General features: G+C 41.2%; 1 protein-coding gene across 3 annotated transcripts in view; it reads right to left on the minus strand.

The window, feature by feature from the left end:
- LOC128645807 (signal transducer and activator of transcription 5B) overlaps positions 1-19,401 on the minus strand; it is a 981,630-nt gene that overhangs the window by 405,065 nt on the left and 557,164 nt on the right. For all 3 annotated transcript variants that reach the window (XM_053699073.1, XM_053699081.1, XM_053699087.1), the window contains one exon: positions 13,964-14,102. In XM_053699073.1, coding sequence (XP_053555048.1) covers positions 13,964-14,091 — 128 coding nt within the window. In that variant the 5' untranslated portion in view covers positions 14,092-14,102. The remainder of the gene's footprint in view (positions 1-13,963; positions 14,103-19,401) is intronic.

The following is a 19,401-nucleotide window of genomic DNA, read 5'->3' on the forward strand; positions in this document are numbered from 1 at the left end:
AGGAGGGCTGGTTATAGGATCAGTGGTATCTGCATCAGAATAATAACACCCAGCACTATATAATGACACAGTAGTGACACTGGCTCATGGGTATAGCCAGAGGAGGGCTGGTTATAGGGTCAGTGGTATCTTCGTCAGTATAATAACACCAAATACTATATAAAGACACAGTAGTGATACTGGCTCATGGGTATGGCCAGAGGAGGGCTGGTTATAGGATCAGTGTTATCTGCATCAGTATAATAACACCAAGCACTATATAACGACACAGTAGTGACACTGGCTCATGGGTATATCCAGATGAGGGCTGGTTATAGGATCAGTGGTATCTGCATCAGTATTATAACACCAAGCACTATACAAAGGCACAGTAGTGACACTGGCTCAGGGGTATAGCCAGAGGAAGGCTGGTTATAGGATCAGTAGTATCTGCATCTGTATAATAACACCCAGTCTATACAAAGACACAGTAGTGACACTGGCACATGTGTATAGCAAGACAAGGGCTGGTTATAGGGTCAGTGGTATCTGCATCAGTATATTAACACCCAGTACTATATAATGACACAGTAGTGACACTGGCACATGGGTATAGCCAGAGGAGGGCTGGTTATAGGATCAGTGGTATCTGCATCAGAATAATAACACCCAGCACTATATAATGACACAGTAGTGACACTGGCTCATGGGTATAGCCAGAGGAGGGCTGGTTATAGGGTCAGTGGTATCTTCGTCAGTATAATAACACCAAACACTATATAAAGACACAGTAGTGATACTGGCTCATGGGTATAGCCAGAAGAGGGCTGGTTATAGGATCAATGGCATCTGCATCAGTATAACACCAAGCACTATACAAAGACACAGTAGTGACACTGGCTCATGGGTATATCCAGATGAGGGCTGGTTATAGGATCAGTGGTATCTGCATCAGTATTATAACACCAAGCACTATACAAAGGCACAGTAGTGACACTGGCTCAGGGGTATAGCCAGAGGAAGGCTGGTTATAGGATCAGTAGTATCTGCATCAGTATAATAACATCAATCACTATACAAAGACACAGTAGTGACACTTGGTCATGGGTATAGCCAGAGGAGGGCTGGTTAAAGGATCAGTGGTATCTGCCTCAGTATAATAACACCCAGCACTATATAATTACACAGTAGTGACACTGGAACATGGGTATAGCCAGAGGAGGGCTGGTTATAGGATCAGTGGTATCTGCATCAGTATAATAACACCCAGAACTTTATAATGACACAGTAGTGACAGTTGCTCATGGGTATAGCCATAGGAGGGCTGGTTACAGGATCAGTGGTATCTGTGTCAGTATAATAACACCAAGCACTATAAAATAATGTTTTTAATTTCAAATGTACCATGGTGTCTGCACTAAGGTTTGTACTTTGGAAAATGTCCACCACAGTCTTTGTCTGTGCGTATCCCTGTCCAGGACCCATGGGTCTCGCATGTCCCCAAACCAAGCGTCCGAAAAGAGCGACAATCTGCCCCCTACGTGATCCAGAACCGGATTGGGGGCCGCCCCTTCTTGCCGACTTTGTCTCAGCGGGCTTCTTGCTCTGCTTGGATTTATTCGAGGAGTAAGCTGGCATCCAAGTACCCTTGGATTGCTCAGGCATTGCAGAGGGCTGCTGACGTTGGAATTTATCACAACAAAAGGAACGAAAATTAGGACCTTGTCCCTTAGGCTTCTTCTTCTTATCCTGCGGCAAAAAGGCACCTTTGCCTCCAGTAACCGTGGAGAAAATGGAGTCCAGGCCTGGACCAAATAAAATCTTTCCCTTAAAGGGGAGGGAAAGAAGTCTGGACTTAGAAGTCATGTCCGCAGACCAGGACTTTAGCCAGAGTGCCCTACGGGCTTGAATAGAAAAACCTAAAGCCTTAGCATTCAGGCAAATAATTTGCATATTAGCATCACAAATAAAAGAATTTGCCACCCTTAAGGCCTTAATTCTTTCCTGGATCACGTTGAGGGGACCCTGCATCTCGATCAACTCAGATAAGGAGTTGCACCAGTAGGTAGCTGCTCCAGCAACCGCAGCAACAGCCATTGCCGGTTGAAACAAAAATCCCATATGTTGAAACATGTTTCTTAACAGAGTCTATATCTTCTTATCCATGGGTTTTTTAAAACGACAAACTATCCTCAAGTGGGATAGTAGTGCGTTTAGCAAGCGTGGAGATAGTGCCATCCACCTTGGGGATGGAACCTCACAACTCCAATTGAGAGTCCGGGACTGTGAACAATATCTTAAAGGAAAAAGAAGGGGAAAAGGAAGAACTAATCCTTTCCCATTCATTCTTTATAATGTTCGTCTTCTTTACAGGAACCGGGAAAGAATGTGGTACAACCCTGTCGTCGTACACCTTATCTAATTTAGGAATCAAAGGTTCCTCAGGCAATTTGGGCTCTGTAAACTCTAATGTAGCCAAAACTTCCTTCAACAGAAGGCGTAAATGTTCAATCCTAAATCTAAAGTCTGGTTCCTCCGCAGCTGGAGGTTTAGAGGCAGCAGATTCCGACCCAGAAAGAGCGCCCTCTGAAGTATCAGAGGCGCCTTCATCATCAGATAATCTTGTATCAGATAAATCCAAAAAACTGATGACCCCTGGGAAGGATAGCAATATTTGACCTTAGCAGGGCGAGGTAAAGCACTAAAGGCCGCGGACACCGCCGTTTATAACTGCTCAGTAAAGTCTGGTGGTAAAAGGCCCCCTCCAGATGGAGGATTAGGAGTGCTACGGGAAGCTGCTTGTGTATTAGGAGAATTCTGTAGGGTACGCACCTCAACGGACGGAGACTCCTCAGAGGTGGATGGCTCAGTGGTATCAAACATATTAACCTACTTTGACATGATTACTTTATCAAGGCATGTGGAACATAGTTGAGCGGGCGGGTATACGGCGGCCTCCTCACAATATAGACAGCTATTAGACTTAGGTTACAGGGGAGTACCCTCTAACGCATCTGAATCCTCCATAGCTTGCGCTTACAAAGCAGACTATTGATTAATAAGAAAAAAACAGCACCGTTATACCCCCAATGGCTGGGGCGCTCACCACCTCCTATGAGCTAGGCCTAACAGAGAAACTGCTTCTTCTCCGGTAAACCGCACAGTCAGGAAAGAGGAAATAAGTGTGACCATACCCGGTCACATGGTGCGCAATGCAGGACCTCCCTTGCTATAATAGCAAAAAAAAGGGCCAAGCCTATCAGGCTGTGCACCTCCCAAAGCTCTCACACATGTCGCAGCATAATCAAATAAACTTATGTAATTAATCCCTACTGTTCAATAATCCCCTTCCGGAGATATTAACCCTCGATTCCATACAGATAAAAGGAGCCACACTGTTACCCTGTCTTCTGGTGTTTGCATATGTGTAAAAAATGAAACGATCTTACCGGAATCTATGCTGTGGAACAGAAACACAGCCTCATGTTTGACAGTCTTGTAGCATCGCTCCTGATGATGTCATGGAAGCAGGCAGTGAAACTCGTCAACACTGATTGCTTAGGAGCTGTTAATACGAGTCGGGATGGGTTTGTAGAAAGACTCTCCCTGCATCTACAGACTCTAAGATTCGTCAATGCTCTCACTGAGATGCTGACAAGACTACTTAAAACTCCAGTCCCATTTCGAAGGGTAGATACCCTTCATAAGGAAATACTCAGAATCTTCTGACACTTCTCTGCCAACCTCCTGTGATGAAAGGCAAAGAATGACTAGGATAGGGGGAGTATTTAAGCATTTGGCTGGGGTGTCTTTGCCTCCTCCTGGTGGCCAGGTTCAGTACTTCCCAACAGTAAGGAATGATGCCGTGGACGCTCCTCATATTAATAAGTAATATATATATATATATATATATATATATATATACACAGTATATTATATAGATATATAATATAAATTATGCTTACCTGATAGTTTCATTTCCATCGTGGGGAGGAGAGTCCATGGCTTCATTCATTACTTGTGGGAAATAAGAACCTGGCCACCAGGAGGAGGCAAAGACACCCCCAGACAAAGGCTTAAATACCTCCCCCACTTCCCTCACCCCCTGTTCATTCTGCAGAGGGCAGAAGGAACAGTAGGAGAAATATTAGGGTATAAATGGTGCCAGAAGAACAAACTAAATTTAGGTCCGCCCACTGAACGAGAGTATCAATCACTCACTCAGAAAACCCTCTCTTGGCCAAGACTAAGCGTTCAATCTCCACGCAGTCAGCCTCTAGATTTTGATGTTGAAAAGGACCCTGTACGAACAGATCCCTGCGACAGGTTAACCTCCATGGAGGAGACGATGACATCCCCACTAGATCCGCAAACCACGTCCTCCGCGGCCACGATGGAGCAATCAGAATAGTCGAAGCTTGCTCCTGCTTTAGCCACAGAGCCCTGCAGGCTAGGACAGAAAAACCTGAAACCTTAGCATTCAGGCGATTAATTTGCATAGTGGCATCACAAATAAAGGAATTAGCAACCTTCAAGGCCTTAATTCTCTCTTGTATCTAGTCGAGAGGAGTCTCCCTCTCGACCATGTCAGACAGAGATTCACACCAATATGTTGCAGCTCCGGCAACCTTCGCTACCAGCTGAAAAACAAACCCTGTGTGTTGAAACATTTTCCTTAACATGTTTTCTAACTTTTTATCCATGGGCTCTTTGAATGACAAACTATCCTCAAGAGGAATCATCGTCCACTTCGCTTCCCACATTAGGGACAGTCCCCCATAGCACAAGTTGAGAGTCCGGAATGAGGAACAGTTTCTTAAAGGAAGAAGGGGAAAAGGAAGAACCTAATCTCTCCCATTCATTCTTAGTAATGTTAGCCATCTTAACATGAACCGGGAAGGTCTGAGGTACCACCCTGTCTTCATACACTTTATCAAGTTTAGGAATTGAGGGCTCCTCCGGTAGTTTCGGTTCCGGAACCTCGAGAGTAGCAAGCCCCTGCCACAGCAAAAAATTCAAATTTTCCATCCTAAACCTAAAGTTGGGCTCCTCTGCAGGTGGAGCTTTAGATGATATGGATTCCGATCCAGAAGTAACGTCCTCCGAAGACTCGGAGCCGTCCTCGTCAGAGGATAACCTTTCCAAGATATCCATAGGAGTATATGACCCCTGGGCCGGATCGCCATATTTACCCTACGCTTGCGCTTAGCAGAACATGGTAAGGCACTAATCACCTTAGAGGCTGCTGTTTGCAGTTGATCCGCAAAGTCTGACGGTCAACAGATCTCCCCCGAAGGAGAAATAGACATACCCTGGGGCGCTGCATGTGCACTCGGAGATGAATGTAGGGAACGCACCTCATGGGACGGGGAGCCCTCAGAGCTGGATGGCTCAGTAGTACTAGACATTCTCTTCTTTCGGGAAGTCGAGACCTTACCAAGGCAAAAGGAACAGAGTTGAGCAGATGGATCTACCGGAACCTCCTCACAATAAACACAGGTACTAGACTTAGTTAAAGAGGGAGTACCCTTCAACGCGTCAGAGTCCTATATAGCTTGCGGTTTTATTACGGACTTGTTATAAAATATAAACAATGGCACCTTTATAACCTCCAAAGGCCGGGGCACTCACCACCTCCTAGGACCCGGACCACAGAAACCGTTATGGCTCCTGCACTGCCAATGAAGCAAGGAAGTAGATTAGCCAAACCTGGTCAGAAGGAAAGCCTCTCTGGACCGCCCCTGCACTAGAGAGAAAGCGCGCCATAACAGCCGTGCAAATACTCCTGGAAGGAAACTAAAGTTCACCCATTGCCAGAGCCTCATCTAACACATATCGCAGCAATGACACAATAAACAATATTATGTATAAACCCCCCCTGTTCAATAACCCCCTTACAAGGGATGTTAACCCTTATTTCTATAAAGCTGAGATGCATCACACTGTGACCCTGTCTTCTGCGTTCTCATAATGTAAATGTTCTATAAAAATGAAACGATCTTACCAGAATCTACGCTGTGGAACAGGAACATGGCCTCTCAAGTGTGACAGTGTAGTAGCATCGCTCCTGACATGGACATGAGTGTAGGAAGCAGGCAGCGAAACTCGTCAACGCTGATTGCTTATGGAGCTGTTAAAATGAGTCGGGATAGTTTCGCAGAAAGACTCTCCCTGCACCTCCGGACTCTAACTTTCATCCAGGCTCTCACTGAGAGGCTGACAGGACTACTTAAAACTCCAGTCCCATTCCGAAGAGTACTACCCTCCATAAGAGACTACTCCGAATCTTCCAACACTTTTCTGCCAACCTCCTGTGACGAAAGGCAAAGAATGACGGGGGGGGATGAGGGAAATGGGGGAGGCATTTAAGCCTTTGGCTGGGGTGACTTTGCCTCCTCCTGGTGTCCAGGTCCTTATTTCCCACAAGTAATGAATGAAGCCATGGACTCTCCTGCCCTTTAGATGGAAATATACAGTATATATATATATATATATATATATATATATATATATATATATACACACACATATATATATATATATATAAAATTACAAAACTATTCTCCTTGAAAAAGCCCTTGTGGGGTAAAAATGCGTTGGAGCTGATCATCGATTAGGACACATTAAGTAAGGCGGGACCCTCTAAATGCAACTGAACTAATTCTGATCCAAGATCAGCTGGGAATGCTAAGTTGCCACAGCATTCCTTCAGCTGTAGATCATACACCTGTACTGTTGCTTGTCCATTATGTGATTATGCAATGTCCTATAGCTGATGTTTTTATATATGTTTTAAATAAATATTTACCTGGATCCTGCAGTCTTCTGTTATGGCCTCTAACCTGTCAGAGGAGTGGGATATTATTGAGCAAATACAACAGAGCTCAGTCATTAGCTCTCAAATGTGTGAGTATGTTCCTATAGTATTCATATATATCATTTAAATCACAGAACTTCACTATTGTTTGTACCTCTCTCCCTTAATGTTGAGGATTCTGGTGTGGAAAAGGTGAAGGTCTTAAAGGAACATCCTTAAAGGGACATTTTCCCAAGATAAACTCAACATCAGAAACCAGTCTAAAAGACTATATCCTTTAATAACAAGTGCACATTGTTGTAAATTAGTATTGTTTTATTTTATTGCATATGTTTAATTTCCCATTGTAAAATGTGATTATTTCAGTTTTCTGTTTGCACATTAATCTTAATAATGTCAACAACAGCATCAGGAATGAAAGCATTAGCTGATCTTAAAAGTCTGAATTGATTCTGAAACTCTTCACCAGCAAACTCATCAGAAAATTGCTTATACATATAAGCTAGAGGCTGCAGCAGCCGAAGCAGTAGTAATTGCTCGTCTAAAAAGGAAACCTGCCTGCTGAAAAGACTTCCTATGAAAAGACTCTAACTTATATAAAGGGTCTTTAAAAGAGGTAATCTCTTCAAGAGGAATAGGAGTACATTTAGTCAAAGTAGAAACATACCTACCTCAGGGGTAGTTTCCCAAAGCTCTATGTTAGAAGCAGGTCTTTTAAAATTTTAAATCTGGATTAAAGGGAATACCAGGATTAGATCACTTTTTAGAAATGTATCAGAGATAGAATTAGGAAACAGAAAAACATCCGGTGACTTAGGAGTAGGTTTAAAAATGAAATCCAATTGCTTAACAGACTTATATTTAGGGACTTTAGGATCCTGAAGCCCTAAGGTACATAAAATTCCTCTTAAGCGAGAACGAAGATGTTCAAGTTAAAACAGAAAAGAGGGTGATTCTGTATCTTGATCAGACACAGACTCCTGATCATCTGAAAATACCTCACACTCTGAGAATAAATCAGACGAACCAGGATCTGAAACATGCAGCGACTTAGATCTATTTACATCAGATGAACCAGATGAGGGATTATCAGAAACTAACCTTTTACGCTTACTTGGAGGCATAGCCACCAAAATTTAATAAAAACAATTAAGCGTATGAAATCTTTAAACCCTAGCGCTGCGGAACCTGTTGGCGCTCTACAAATACCTGATAATAATAATAATAACCCTGGAGCAAAATCTGAAGAACTTCTCTGTATAGAGGAAACAGAGGCATGACAGATACCCTTAGAAGCAAAAGCACCATTGGTCTGATTAGAATGCATTAAATGATCCATACAAGGATTGCAAAGCTGAGCAGGGGGTCACAACACCCAGGAATGTCTCTAGAAACATGCGCCCTGAGACAGATACTCCTGAGAAACCACTACGGGAGAGAGTCTCTTGTCGACTGATCTAGATCTATCCTCTGAGACAGACACGAATGTTCTCCAGTCTATGGAAAATAGCAGGGAATGATGTCAATGACAACCATCAGACCAATTCCCTCCATACATTGAGTCACTAACAAGTGAAGATAAAATCAACTGCAGCTAGATCCAAACTCCCAACCTTCTGGTTGCAAAATGGCTAAGCTATTTACTGGACCACAAGAGCTTGCTGTTAGCCGGACAGTAGACTGCAGAGAAAGGAAAAGGAATATCTGACCTCTGTTAGAAATCTTCTCCTAGATAGAGAATCTATTAAGGTCCCCAAATAAATCACCCTTGTCGATGAAACAAGGGAACTCTTCTCCAGATTTATTTCCCACCCATGGGAAAGTAGATTGGACAAGATCTCTTGAAAGAGAGTTTGCTCGAAGAAGGATGACACTTGAATCCTACATTGTCCAGAAGAGCAGCTTTGCAAAACTCCAAGACCTAAAAGTCTTTCTAGGATGACAAGACTCAGAAACTTGAGGAGATCTGGAATAATAGGAACAATAAATACATATCCTTCAGGTCTATGTTCATTATGAACAGGCCCTCTTGAACCAAAGGAGAATGGATACTACTTGAAGGTCAGAACCTGAGAAACTTGAGGTAAATACCTAGATCCCATTCCTAGACTGGAACTATGACTCCCAGAGAGGAAGGCCCTGAACCCAGTTCACGGAATGCCTCCCATCAAACCTGGATTGCAGAATAGTGATGGCGAACCTTGGCACTCCAGATGTTTCAGAACTACATTTTCCATGATGCTTAGGCACTCTCAAGTCCAGTCGAGCATCATGGGAAATGTAGTTCTGAAACATCTGGAGTGCCAAGGTTAGCCATCACTGCTCTAGAAAGAGAAATCTGCCTTTGGGAGGAAATCTTAGCTAGGACTCCAAGAGACATGACTGACCCTGCAGAAAGAGGAAAAGGAAAAACTGGCTATAGTCTTCCTCTCTTGACGTGAGGTAGAAAAAATATTTTTTTACCCGAAAAGTCAGAGGATAATCCTGCCAGACCAAGTTCAAACAAGGTCTCATCCTTGAAAGGAAACGCCAAAAGCGTGGATTTGGAGGAAACATAAAATATTGAACCTGCAACTGCAGAACTATAACGCATAGGCTGTACCGCTAAGCCACAGGTAGGCTTCTCATCTGACCAAGATTTCAACCACAACGCCCAACAGGCTAGCACAGCAAGTCTAATAAGACCAGGCATTGATCTAAATGAGCTTCTTATCCATGGATCCAAAAAGGAGCTAAATAACCTCCACAGGGATGGAAGTTCTCTGAGCCATAGTAGAAAAAAACTCCCTTCTACTAAAAGCATTGTGCATTTTAATAGAGTCAGTGACAGGAAAATACTTCAAATAATGGGACACAGGGAGAAGGCTTAGCTTCCCCTATTCCTGCGAAAATTTCCATAGCACGTTTAGAACAATTACTCATAGGAAAGAAAATCATAGAACTGATAAAGTTCAAAAGACTTCCAAGGGTTGATGACAACACGGAAGCCGAAGTCGTCCAAGTAGCTAAAACCTCCGTAAACAGTACACAAGGTGTTGAAGCATACATCTGAAGGAGACCACTTCAGCATCAGATGAAGGAATTATACTGTCCAAATCTGAGATTTCACCCTCAGATTAGAAGAGGGCCACCTATTTAGCCACATGTGGAGCAGAAACCTTATTATCCAAAACTTTAAATGTTCTCTTGCATTTTCCCTATAGGAAAGGGGGGGGGGAAGAAAAAAAAAAACAGACCAAGCCGCAGATACCTCCGAGGATACCTGAGCTGCAATTCTGTATGCAAATACACTCCTCCTGGAGATTAAGAGGAATTGAAGGGCACAGCATGTGACGCCATAAGGCTTGGAACGTTACAGGAGAAAACTGTTGCATTGCCTGAACAGCATCTTCCTGGGAGACATGAGGCTCAGAGGGCAACACCCATCTTTACTATCAATAGATAGGTGAAAAACTGCAGCACAGAAATTGCATATGCAAATACTCTGGCTAAATAAGTCCTATGCGACATGAGGCTCCACAATAATATCTTAAAATTTTCTAAAAGATTTATTCCAACGTGAGACAGATATGCTTTTTTTAAAAACAATTTGGTCCTCATGAGCCATAAACAAATATGTCTTAGGAACAGAGTATTAGGACCCTGAACACATTAACAACAGTGGAAATGACTGTATATTCTTAAAAACCTTCGCTAAATGTTTTAAGACTGCACACCCAAGTTTAAGTAAAGCTTAAATATGCTAGCAAGAAACCTGCGCCCCCATTTGAAAAAAAATGAAACATGGCTGTTTAATACTGTTTACTGCATACATAAGGGGCTAAGATATCGAACAGGTCTGCTAGGTAAATGAGATCTAAGTTAGCAAGAAACTGCACTCTCATTTGAGCAATTTCCCCTTTCAGCACAAAAATTGCATAAGCTCCTAAGATAACGAAGCGGATCACGCAGTCGTTCAACCAGTTAAAAATGGCACCACTGCACTTCTCTGAGAAGAAGGAGGCGGGGCCATTACTACAAGTCGAAAATGTTGTACTCCGCTTTCTAAAAATGTAAAAGAATTGACGGAATACCCCAAGAGACACGGAGGTCTCTGTCCCAACAGGACACAAGCAAATTAACGTAACAACGCTCCTAAATTTATGATTTGGTATCACTTCCCTGAAAGAGCAGTATAACTCTATAGAAAACCATAGGAAACGCCCTCACTCAATATTGTACTCTCCTAACGGACACACAGCTTGAGCTGAATAAAAAATTTCAAAGACTTAATCGCTACTGTACCACAGAGCATCTGTTAAATTATGAACCTAAAACATAAGGCACACTTAAGGAAACGGGGAAGATTAACCTAATAAGAGTAAACTGAGCCACAAAGTAGGATTAACTCCTTCCTTTCCATAGTCACATACATTTCAGTGCCTGCCCACTGCCAGTAAAAACTTTCTCTATGAAGGATTATATGTCCCACATAAAGTGCAGAATTTCCTAGAATCCTTAAAGGGACACTCAACCCAAAAATTTTCTTTCGTGATTCAGATAGAACATGCAATTTTAAGCAACTTTCAAATTTACTCCTATTATCAATGTTTCTTCGTTCTCTTGCTATCTTTATATAAAAAAGAAGGCATCTAAGCTTTTTTCTTGGTTCAGCACTCTGGACAGCAGTTTTTGATTGGTGGATGAATTTATAAATCAGCAAGGACAACCTAGGTTGTTCACCAAAAATGGGCCGGCATCTAAACTTACATTCTTGCATTTCAAATAAAGATACCAAGAGAATAAGGAACATTTGATAATAGGAGTAAATTACAAAGTTGCTTAAAATTTCATGCTCTATCTAAATCACAAAAGAAAAAATTTGGGTTCAGTGTCCCTTTAACCTCTTCAGTGCCAGCCTCCTAGCCCCAGAAGACAAAAAGGCACTTACCTGCACATCCAGCTGTCCAGTAGGAGGACAGCTCACCCGGTATGAGAGGATGCTGCTCCTCACAGAGACCTGTAGAAAAAAGAAAGAACAGAGTAAACCTACACTGGATTTCTATACTAGGGCAGCAACATGTTAGGAAAACGCAGCGAAGCAAAATAATAAAATCTTGATTGAAGTGAAATAAATCCAATTTTTCTTCAGACACCAAAACTTCACCTCCTCCTTACACCGAAGGCAAAGAGAATGACTGGGGGTTGTGGGAAGGGAAGAGATATTTAACAGCTTTGCTGTGGTGCTCTTTGCCTCCTCCTGCTGGCCAGGAGTGAAATTCCCAACAATAATTGATGATTCCGTCGACTTACCGTATCTTAGGAAAGAAAGCGTGTTATGCATCCATAACGCTGCGGGAAAGGAGTGATGTGCACTAACCCGACACTGCTCAATAGCGCATAGGGGAACACGAACGTGCATATACAAAGAACTTAAAGTACTAACTGACAAACGTGCAAACGGACGAGGCTTGCTAACTAATTAGCCTATGCGCTCAAAAAAAACACGACACGCACATCTGTGCATCACACTATACAGACACCACATGCACATGCGCTCAAGCTAAACATGCAAGGTGTGCAAAGAAGCTGAAGTGTGCTAAATAAATGTAATGAATGCGTAAACTTCTGTACAGTGCATTAAACACAAATAAAACACTGAAATAAGCCAACATACACTGACATAACCCTAACGCACTCAAAATAAGACTAATTTCCATTAAGGTGGGAGCTCTTATAGTTTTGGGAATCTTGGCTTCCTCCTAGTAGCCAGGAGCGGCATTCCCAGGAATAATGGCTTGTGTACCACCTTTATGAAAGAAATGTGTCCATTAAGATGTGTTACAATAGTTAGTGTAAGATGGCATTGTACTCCAAAACATTCTACAATCGGGTTGATTTCGGGCAATGTGTGTCCGCCTGCTCAGAGCAGGCGGACAGGTTATGGAGCAGCGGTCTTTGTGACCGCTGCTTCATAACTGCTGTTTCTGGCGAGCCTGCAGGCTCACCAGAAACACGGGGCATCAAGCTCCATTCGGAGCTTGATACATATGCCCCATAGATTGCACTGTAATGCTGTAAACAAAGTGAACTGCGCATAACAAAATGGTGACAGTCACTTTTCTCGCAATCTCACAATGATTACAGCACTGTTTAAAAATCCTTGGAGGTTGAACTTCAGCTCCACAAAGCGCTGTAAAGTGAGGTATAAGTGTATATATACAGTGTATATATGTGTATATAATATATACACACACACACACTGTACATAACTAGTATAACCATAGCTAAGTTTACATTATGTATATATTTACACATTTTTAAGAATAATTTTTGGGAATTAACTAACTAAATGACAGAACTTAGAGAATACTTCCAAATGATAGAAGAAGGGTGAGTGCCAACTTTTGAGCTGGAAACGGAGAGGCTGTTGCGCAGTACTACGCAACGTATGTAGGGAGCGGCACTGTAGGGAGTTGCAGCGAGACGAGGGTGACACCATCAGAGTAGATTAATTCCTGCTTGATGGTGTCAAGGACCACCTACATCTTCTTGGGGACCACCAGTGGTTCATGGACCACTGGTTGGCGACCGCTGAGATAGAGCAGGCAATTTTATGCAACTTTCTCATGTACTCATATTATCATTTTTTCTTTGTTCTCTTGATATCTTTATTTGAAAAAGAAGGCATCTAGGGTTTTTTTTTTTGGTTCAGTACTCTGGACAGCACTTTTTATTGGTGGATGAATTTATCCACCAATCAGCAAGAACAACCCAGGTTGTTCACCAAAAATGGGCCGGCATCTAAACTTACATTCTTGCATTTCAAATAAAGATACCAAGAGAATGAAGAAAATTTGATAATAGGAGTAAATTAGAAAGTTGCTTAAAATTGCATGCTCTATCTGAACCACAAAAGAAAAAAATTGGGTACAGTGTCATTTTAAGGCTCAATGGCTGACAACTCCCATTGGGCAGATGGTGGAGAGGAACATGCCTCAGCAAGCCCTACAAGATACCATGGTCTTATTCAGGAATGTACATTTAAAAAAAAAAAAAAAAAAAAAAAAATGAAATTTTAAACTGTCCTCATTTAGATGACAAATAGAAATACATGAGTACTATGGCATTTAATTGTGTCACTACCATTGCTAAATGCACTACAGAAACTGACTACTGTATACCTACCAAGTCTGTGCCTCTATCCATTGTGATAGGTAATGTCGCACCTCGATAGGGAAGTGTTGTCCATACAAGGCTTGCATCTGACGCAGGGCATCTCCCTGTAGCTGCTGAGCCTGGATCCACACAGCCATTGCGTTACCACCTTAGAAAACAAAAGTTATATGAAATCTAGACATTATTGTGCCATCCTGAGACCAACACAGTATACAGTAGGCAATTAGAACTCTATGTGCATGTTCTAGAGCACAGTGAATACAACTCCCCAATCAGCAAGCAGATAATACACAGTATTCGTAAAACAAGGGATGGAAGGTGTTGTTTTTCCAACACTCATAGGCAATATAACATATTTGGAAGATTCACAACTGATAGCAAATTCAGGACAAAAGACAACCAAAGAGGGTTGGATACAACATGTGAGAAGAAAAGTAGAGAGACTGGTAGAAAGTGAATAGAATGGAAGACAACAGAAGGAAACAAATTATAGAGATTTCATGAAGAAAGCAGATGGGTAACTTTCATGAGGGATGATTTTAACATAAGTGTAATGGATGGGAAAGTGTTCATGATTCCATACACAAATAATTAATCAATATTTTTTAGTAGACAACACATATATACACAGTATAGATATATAGTTTTCAGTAGGCATACATAGATTCAGTATACATACTTGTTTAGCACATATATATCCCTTTACTGAAAAGAAGCTACACATGATTCTCTATTTTGTGCTTTGCTGTCTGTTATCAGACAGCATCCTTATCTAGAAAGTGAGGGGGGAGTAACATTCCAATGCAGGTGCTTTCTGTGAGAGATTCATATATTTTGGGAAAGCTTGTTAAGTTTAGTAAAACATACAGTAGCTACGCAATATGATTGACATAACACAGACACGCCTGCAACCAACGGTTTCATTAGTGGAATTGCAGTGGGAGACTAAATTGAAAGACTAGGTGTGCTAGCTGGAGGCGCTGGTTCAGCTTAGTGCAAACTTGTATCAGTCGTTGGTATCTTCCTTTTCTTCCTCTAGGTGCAAAATAGTGGTGCTGAAATATCAGGCAATACACCATACAAAGGTGAATATCTACTCACAGTGTATATTGTAGGTTACCGGCTCCTTCCCAATATGAAAAGACAATATCACAGATTCAGTAAAAAAGTGTGTCTTTATTTGTCTCAACGCGTTTCAACGGTCCCAGCCGTCTTTTTCAAGAGCAATAAAAGTGCTTTACAAACCAAAGCATACCTTTCCGCTGCACAGGCAGCCTTTAAATACATATCAATAACGCTACCTGCTTCCCCATTGGAGGAGAGCAGGTTTACACCCGATTCAAAATTTCAATTGTAAGTTTAAAATAAACATCTAAAAGAACATAAAAAACAATATTAATTATATTAGAAACTATAGGTTTGTTTTACAATATAAAATTTCTGTAGATATCATCATTTTCGACGATTTTGTAGTTCCCTTTCAGGTAGTTCTCTGTTTTAAGTTCTCTTTCAGGTCCGGTATGTCAGTGAAGATCACATGTTATAGGTTATCCCTGTTGGTGTAGTACCCATATCCAAACTTCTTCATCAAGCTGCGGTCCCGGATGTCATCTTTGATAGCCAAAACTGCAGCCTGAGACAGAAGGCACCTGCCTTCATATGGTAAGGGAGCAATGATCATGCTTCTATTACCATATGAAGGAAGATCGCTGATGCAGAGAGTGGCAAGTGGCGCATTGCAGGAGGGAGAGGGAGGGAAGGAAGGGGGCTACCCTACCTATGGAAAAAATTGTTTAGTGAGGGAAGGGGAGCGACGGGTTCCCTACACTATGGAAAGGGATGAGGAAGGGGGGTCCAACGTGCAATCAAGGGGGGAGGGGGCTCCTACACTACAGATTTGTTTTTAATACTAAATAATATTATTTTTTTTAAATACTAAAAACTGGGTACTGGCAGACAGCTATTAGGTAGAGATCAGGGGTGAGAGGTGTCAGGTGGGAGGGTAATCTCTACACTACAGCTAAAAATATAATTTATACTTGCCTGATAAATTTATTTCTTTTATAGTGGCAAGAGTCCATGATCCGTTACATATGGGATATACATTCCTACCACTAGGAGGAGGCAAAGTTTCCCAAACTCCAAGAACCCTATAAAACCCCTCCCACATACCTTAGTCTAACGTATAGCCAAGCAGTGAGGTTTAAAAAGGAGTAAGAGTTAAAAAAAAAAGGACCAGTGAAAAAAAGATGTGCTTAAAAGGGACACTGAACCCAAATTGGTTCCTTCGTGATTCAGATAGAGCTTGCAGTTTTAAGCAGCTTTCTAATTTACTCCTATTATCAAATTTTCTTCATTCTCTTCATTATCAAACTTGTTATAAATTTTCAAAGAGACAAGTTTTCTGAGAGATCTGGAATTGAACTCTCAACCTTCAGCCATCAAAGTTTAACACTAAGCCATTGTGGGACACTTAGAACCAGATCCACGTGCCAAATCCTGTAAGGCCACGATGGGGCAATCAGAACTACAAATTACTTTTCTAGTCTTATTTTGAAAATCACTCTGGAAAGAGGAACCAGAGGAGAAAACAGATAAGCAGGTTGAATGACCAAGGAATTACTAGAGCCTCCACTACCTCTGCTTGAGGATCCCTGGACTTCGCAAAGTACCTGGGAAGTTTGATGTTCAAACGAGAGGCCCTCAGATCTATTTCTGGTAGGCCCCAAAGATCCACAATTAGATAGAAAACATCCTAATGAAGAGACAACTCCCTAGATGTAGAGACTAGTGACTGAGAAAGCCTGCCTCCCATTGTTCACTCTTGAGATGTGAATCATAAGAATTGACTTCTGCTCACGAGAGAATCCACGACACCTCCATAAGCTTAGAGAACGGTAATTTCTCCCTTGATGGTTTACAGAAGCTACTGTTGTGACATTGTCTGTCTGGAAATGGAAATAAGACTCCCTTATTAACAGAAGCCAAGTTTGAAGGGTCCTGAAAATTGCAGTTCTATAATATTGATTGGCAACCTCGCCTCTGAAGATCCCAAACCCTGTGCTGTCAGAGACCGCACAAACAGCTCTCAAACCTCAAAATATGTATCTATGGTAATCAAGGGTCAGGTAGGACGAGTAAGAAGCCTCCTGAAAAAACATAATTTAGGTAAGAACTTACCTGATAAATTAATTTCTTTCCTATTGGCAAGAGTCCATGAGCTAGTGACGTATGGGATATACATTCCTACCAGGAGGGGGCAAAGTTTCCCAAACTTCAAATGCCTATAAATACACCTCCCACCACACCCACAACTCAGTTTAACGGAAAGCCAAGTAGTGAGGTGATAACAAAAAGGAGTAAAAAAGCATACAAAAAGAGAAACTGGAAATATATTTGTGCATTTATACAAAAAAAACATAACCACCATAAAAAAGGGTTGGCATCATGGACTCTTGCCAATTTAAAAGAAATTAATTTATCAGGTAAGTTCTTACATAAATTATGTTTTATTTCATGTAATTTGAAAGAGTCCATGAGCTAGTGACGTATGGGATAGAAATACCCAAGATGTGGAAGTCCACAGAAGAGTCACTAGAGAGGGAGGGATAAAATAACAACAGCTATTTCCACCGAGAAATTAAATCCACACAATAATTAAGTTTTTCTTAGAAAAACAAAAATCAAAAGCAGTAGAATCAAACTGAGACAGCTGTCTGAAGGACTTTTCTACCAAAGACTGCTTCAGAAAAAGCAAAATACATCAAAATGGTAAAAACAATAAAAGTATGCAAAGAAGACCAAATTACGGACTTGCAAATTTGATCAACCAAAGCTTCATTCTGAAAAAGCCCAAGAAATGGTGACTGAACTTAGAATAATGAGCTGTAAAACTCTGAGGCAGAGCCTGCCCTGCCTCCAAATAAGCCTTAAGAAACAAAAGATTTAACCAGGATGCCAAAGAAATGGCAGAGGCTTTCTAACCTTTTCTGGAACCAGAAAAACAACCAATAGACTAGAAGTCTTCTGAAATCCTAGTAACCTCGATATAGAATTATAAAGCTCTTACCACATCCAAAGGATGTAAAGAACTCTCAAATAATTATTTAGGATTAGGACACAAAGAAGGAACAACAATTTCGCTACTTATGTTGTTCAAATTTACAACCTTAGGAAAAAAAGAAGTCCACAAAAAAACTTATCTAAATAAAAAGAACAGATAAGGAGACACACAAGAGAGCTGATGAATCAGAAACTCTTCTAGCAGAAGAGATAGTAAAAAAAACAACACTTTCCAAGAAAGTAGATAATCTTCAAAGAAAATGTAGGCTCAAATGAAAGAGCCTGCAAAATCTTTAAACCAAATAAGACTCCAAAAAGGAGAACTTAATAAATGAACAGGCTTGATACCAACCAAAGCCTGAACAAAACAGTGAATATCAGGAAGTTTAAACAATCTTTCTAGGAAATAAAACAGAAACAACAGAGATTTGTCCCTTCAAAAAGTTTACAGACAAACATATCCAAACCATCCTGAAAAAAACTGTAAAATCCTAGGAATTCTAAAAGAATGCAAAGAGAATTTATGAGAAGAACATCATAAAATATAGGTTTTCCAAACCTGATAATACATGTTCCTTGAAAGAGACTTATAAGCCTGCAACATAGTGATAAAAACTGAGTCAGAGAAACCTCTATGACTAAACACTAATCAATTTCCATACCATCAAATAAGTAATTTGCAATCCCGATGGAAAAATAGCCCCTAAAACAAGAGTGCTGGCCAAGGGAAAGCAGCCAAGGATGGCAACTGGACATCCGAACAAGATCCACATACCAAACCTGTGAGGCCATGTTGATGCTATCAGAAACACATGAAACTGTTCCAATATGATCTTGGAAATTACCTTTGGAAGAAAAACACCAGAGGCGAAAAGATGTAGTCAGATTGCAAAACCAAGACACTACAATGCATCCACCATTTCCTCCTGAGGATCCCTAGACCTGAAAGGGTACCTGGGAAATTGAGAAAACACATCTGTATAGAGATACCACTCTCCCGGATGTACCAACCAATTCACAAACAGCACCTTCTTCCTTGGATATTTGTTGCCAGTGGAACAGAGGAGACTGCTATTCCTCTCAAATATCAAAGTATAAAAATCCACAGCACCAAAACTTATGAAGAAATCTTAGAAGTTTATTCTTGTCTCAGGTACAAACATATGCAACGTTTCTGGAGCCATTCCCTTAATCATGCATCTCTCTACTAATTGTAAAGACCGACGGCTGAGATAATCCACCTTAGACAGGAGATGAATTCCATCTAAGAACGTATTCAAGATACTTCTTAACTGCTAAGGAAATGCGAGTCCCTATTTGATGATTGACATATGCCACAGTTGTGATATTGTCTATCTGAAAGCAAAATGAAAAGTTCTCTCCTA

The sequence above is a fragment of the Bombina bombina genome, chromosome 1, assembly GCF_027579735.1.
Source record: "Bombina bombina isolate aBomBom1 chromosome 1, aBomBom1.pri, whole genome shotgun sequence".
NCBI lineage: Eukaryota > Metazoa > Chordata > Amphibia > Anura > Bombinatoridae > Bombina > Bombina bombina.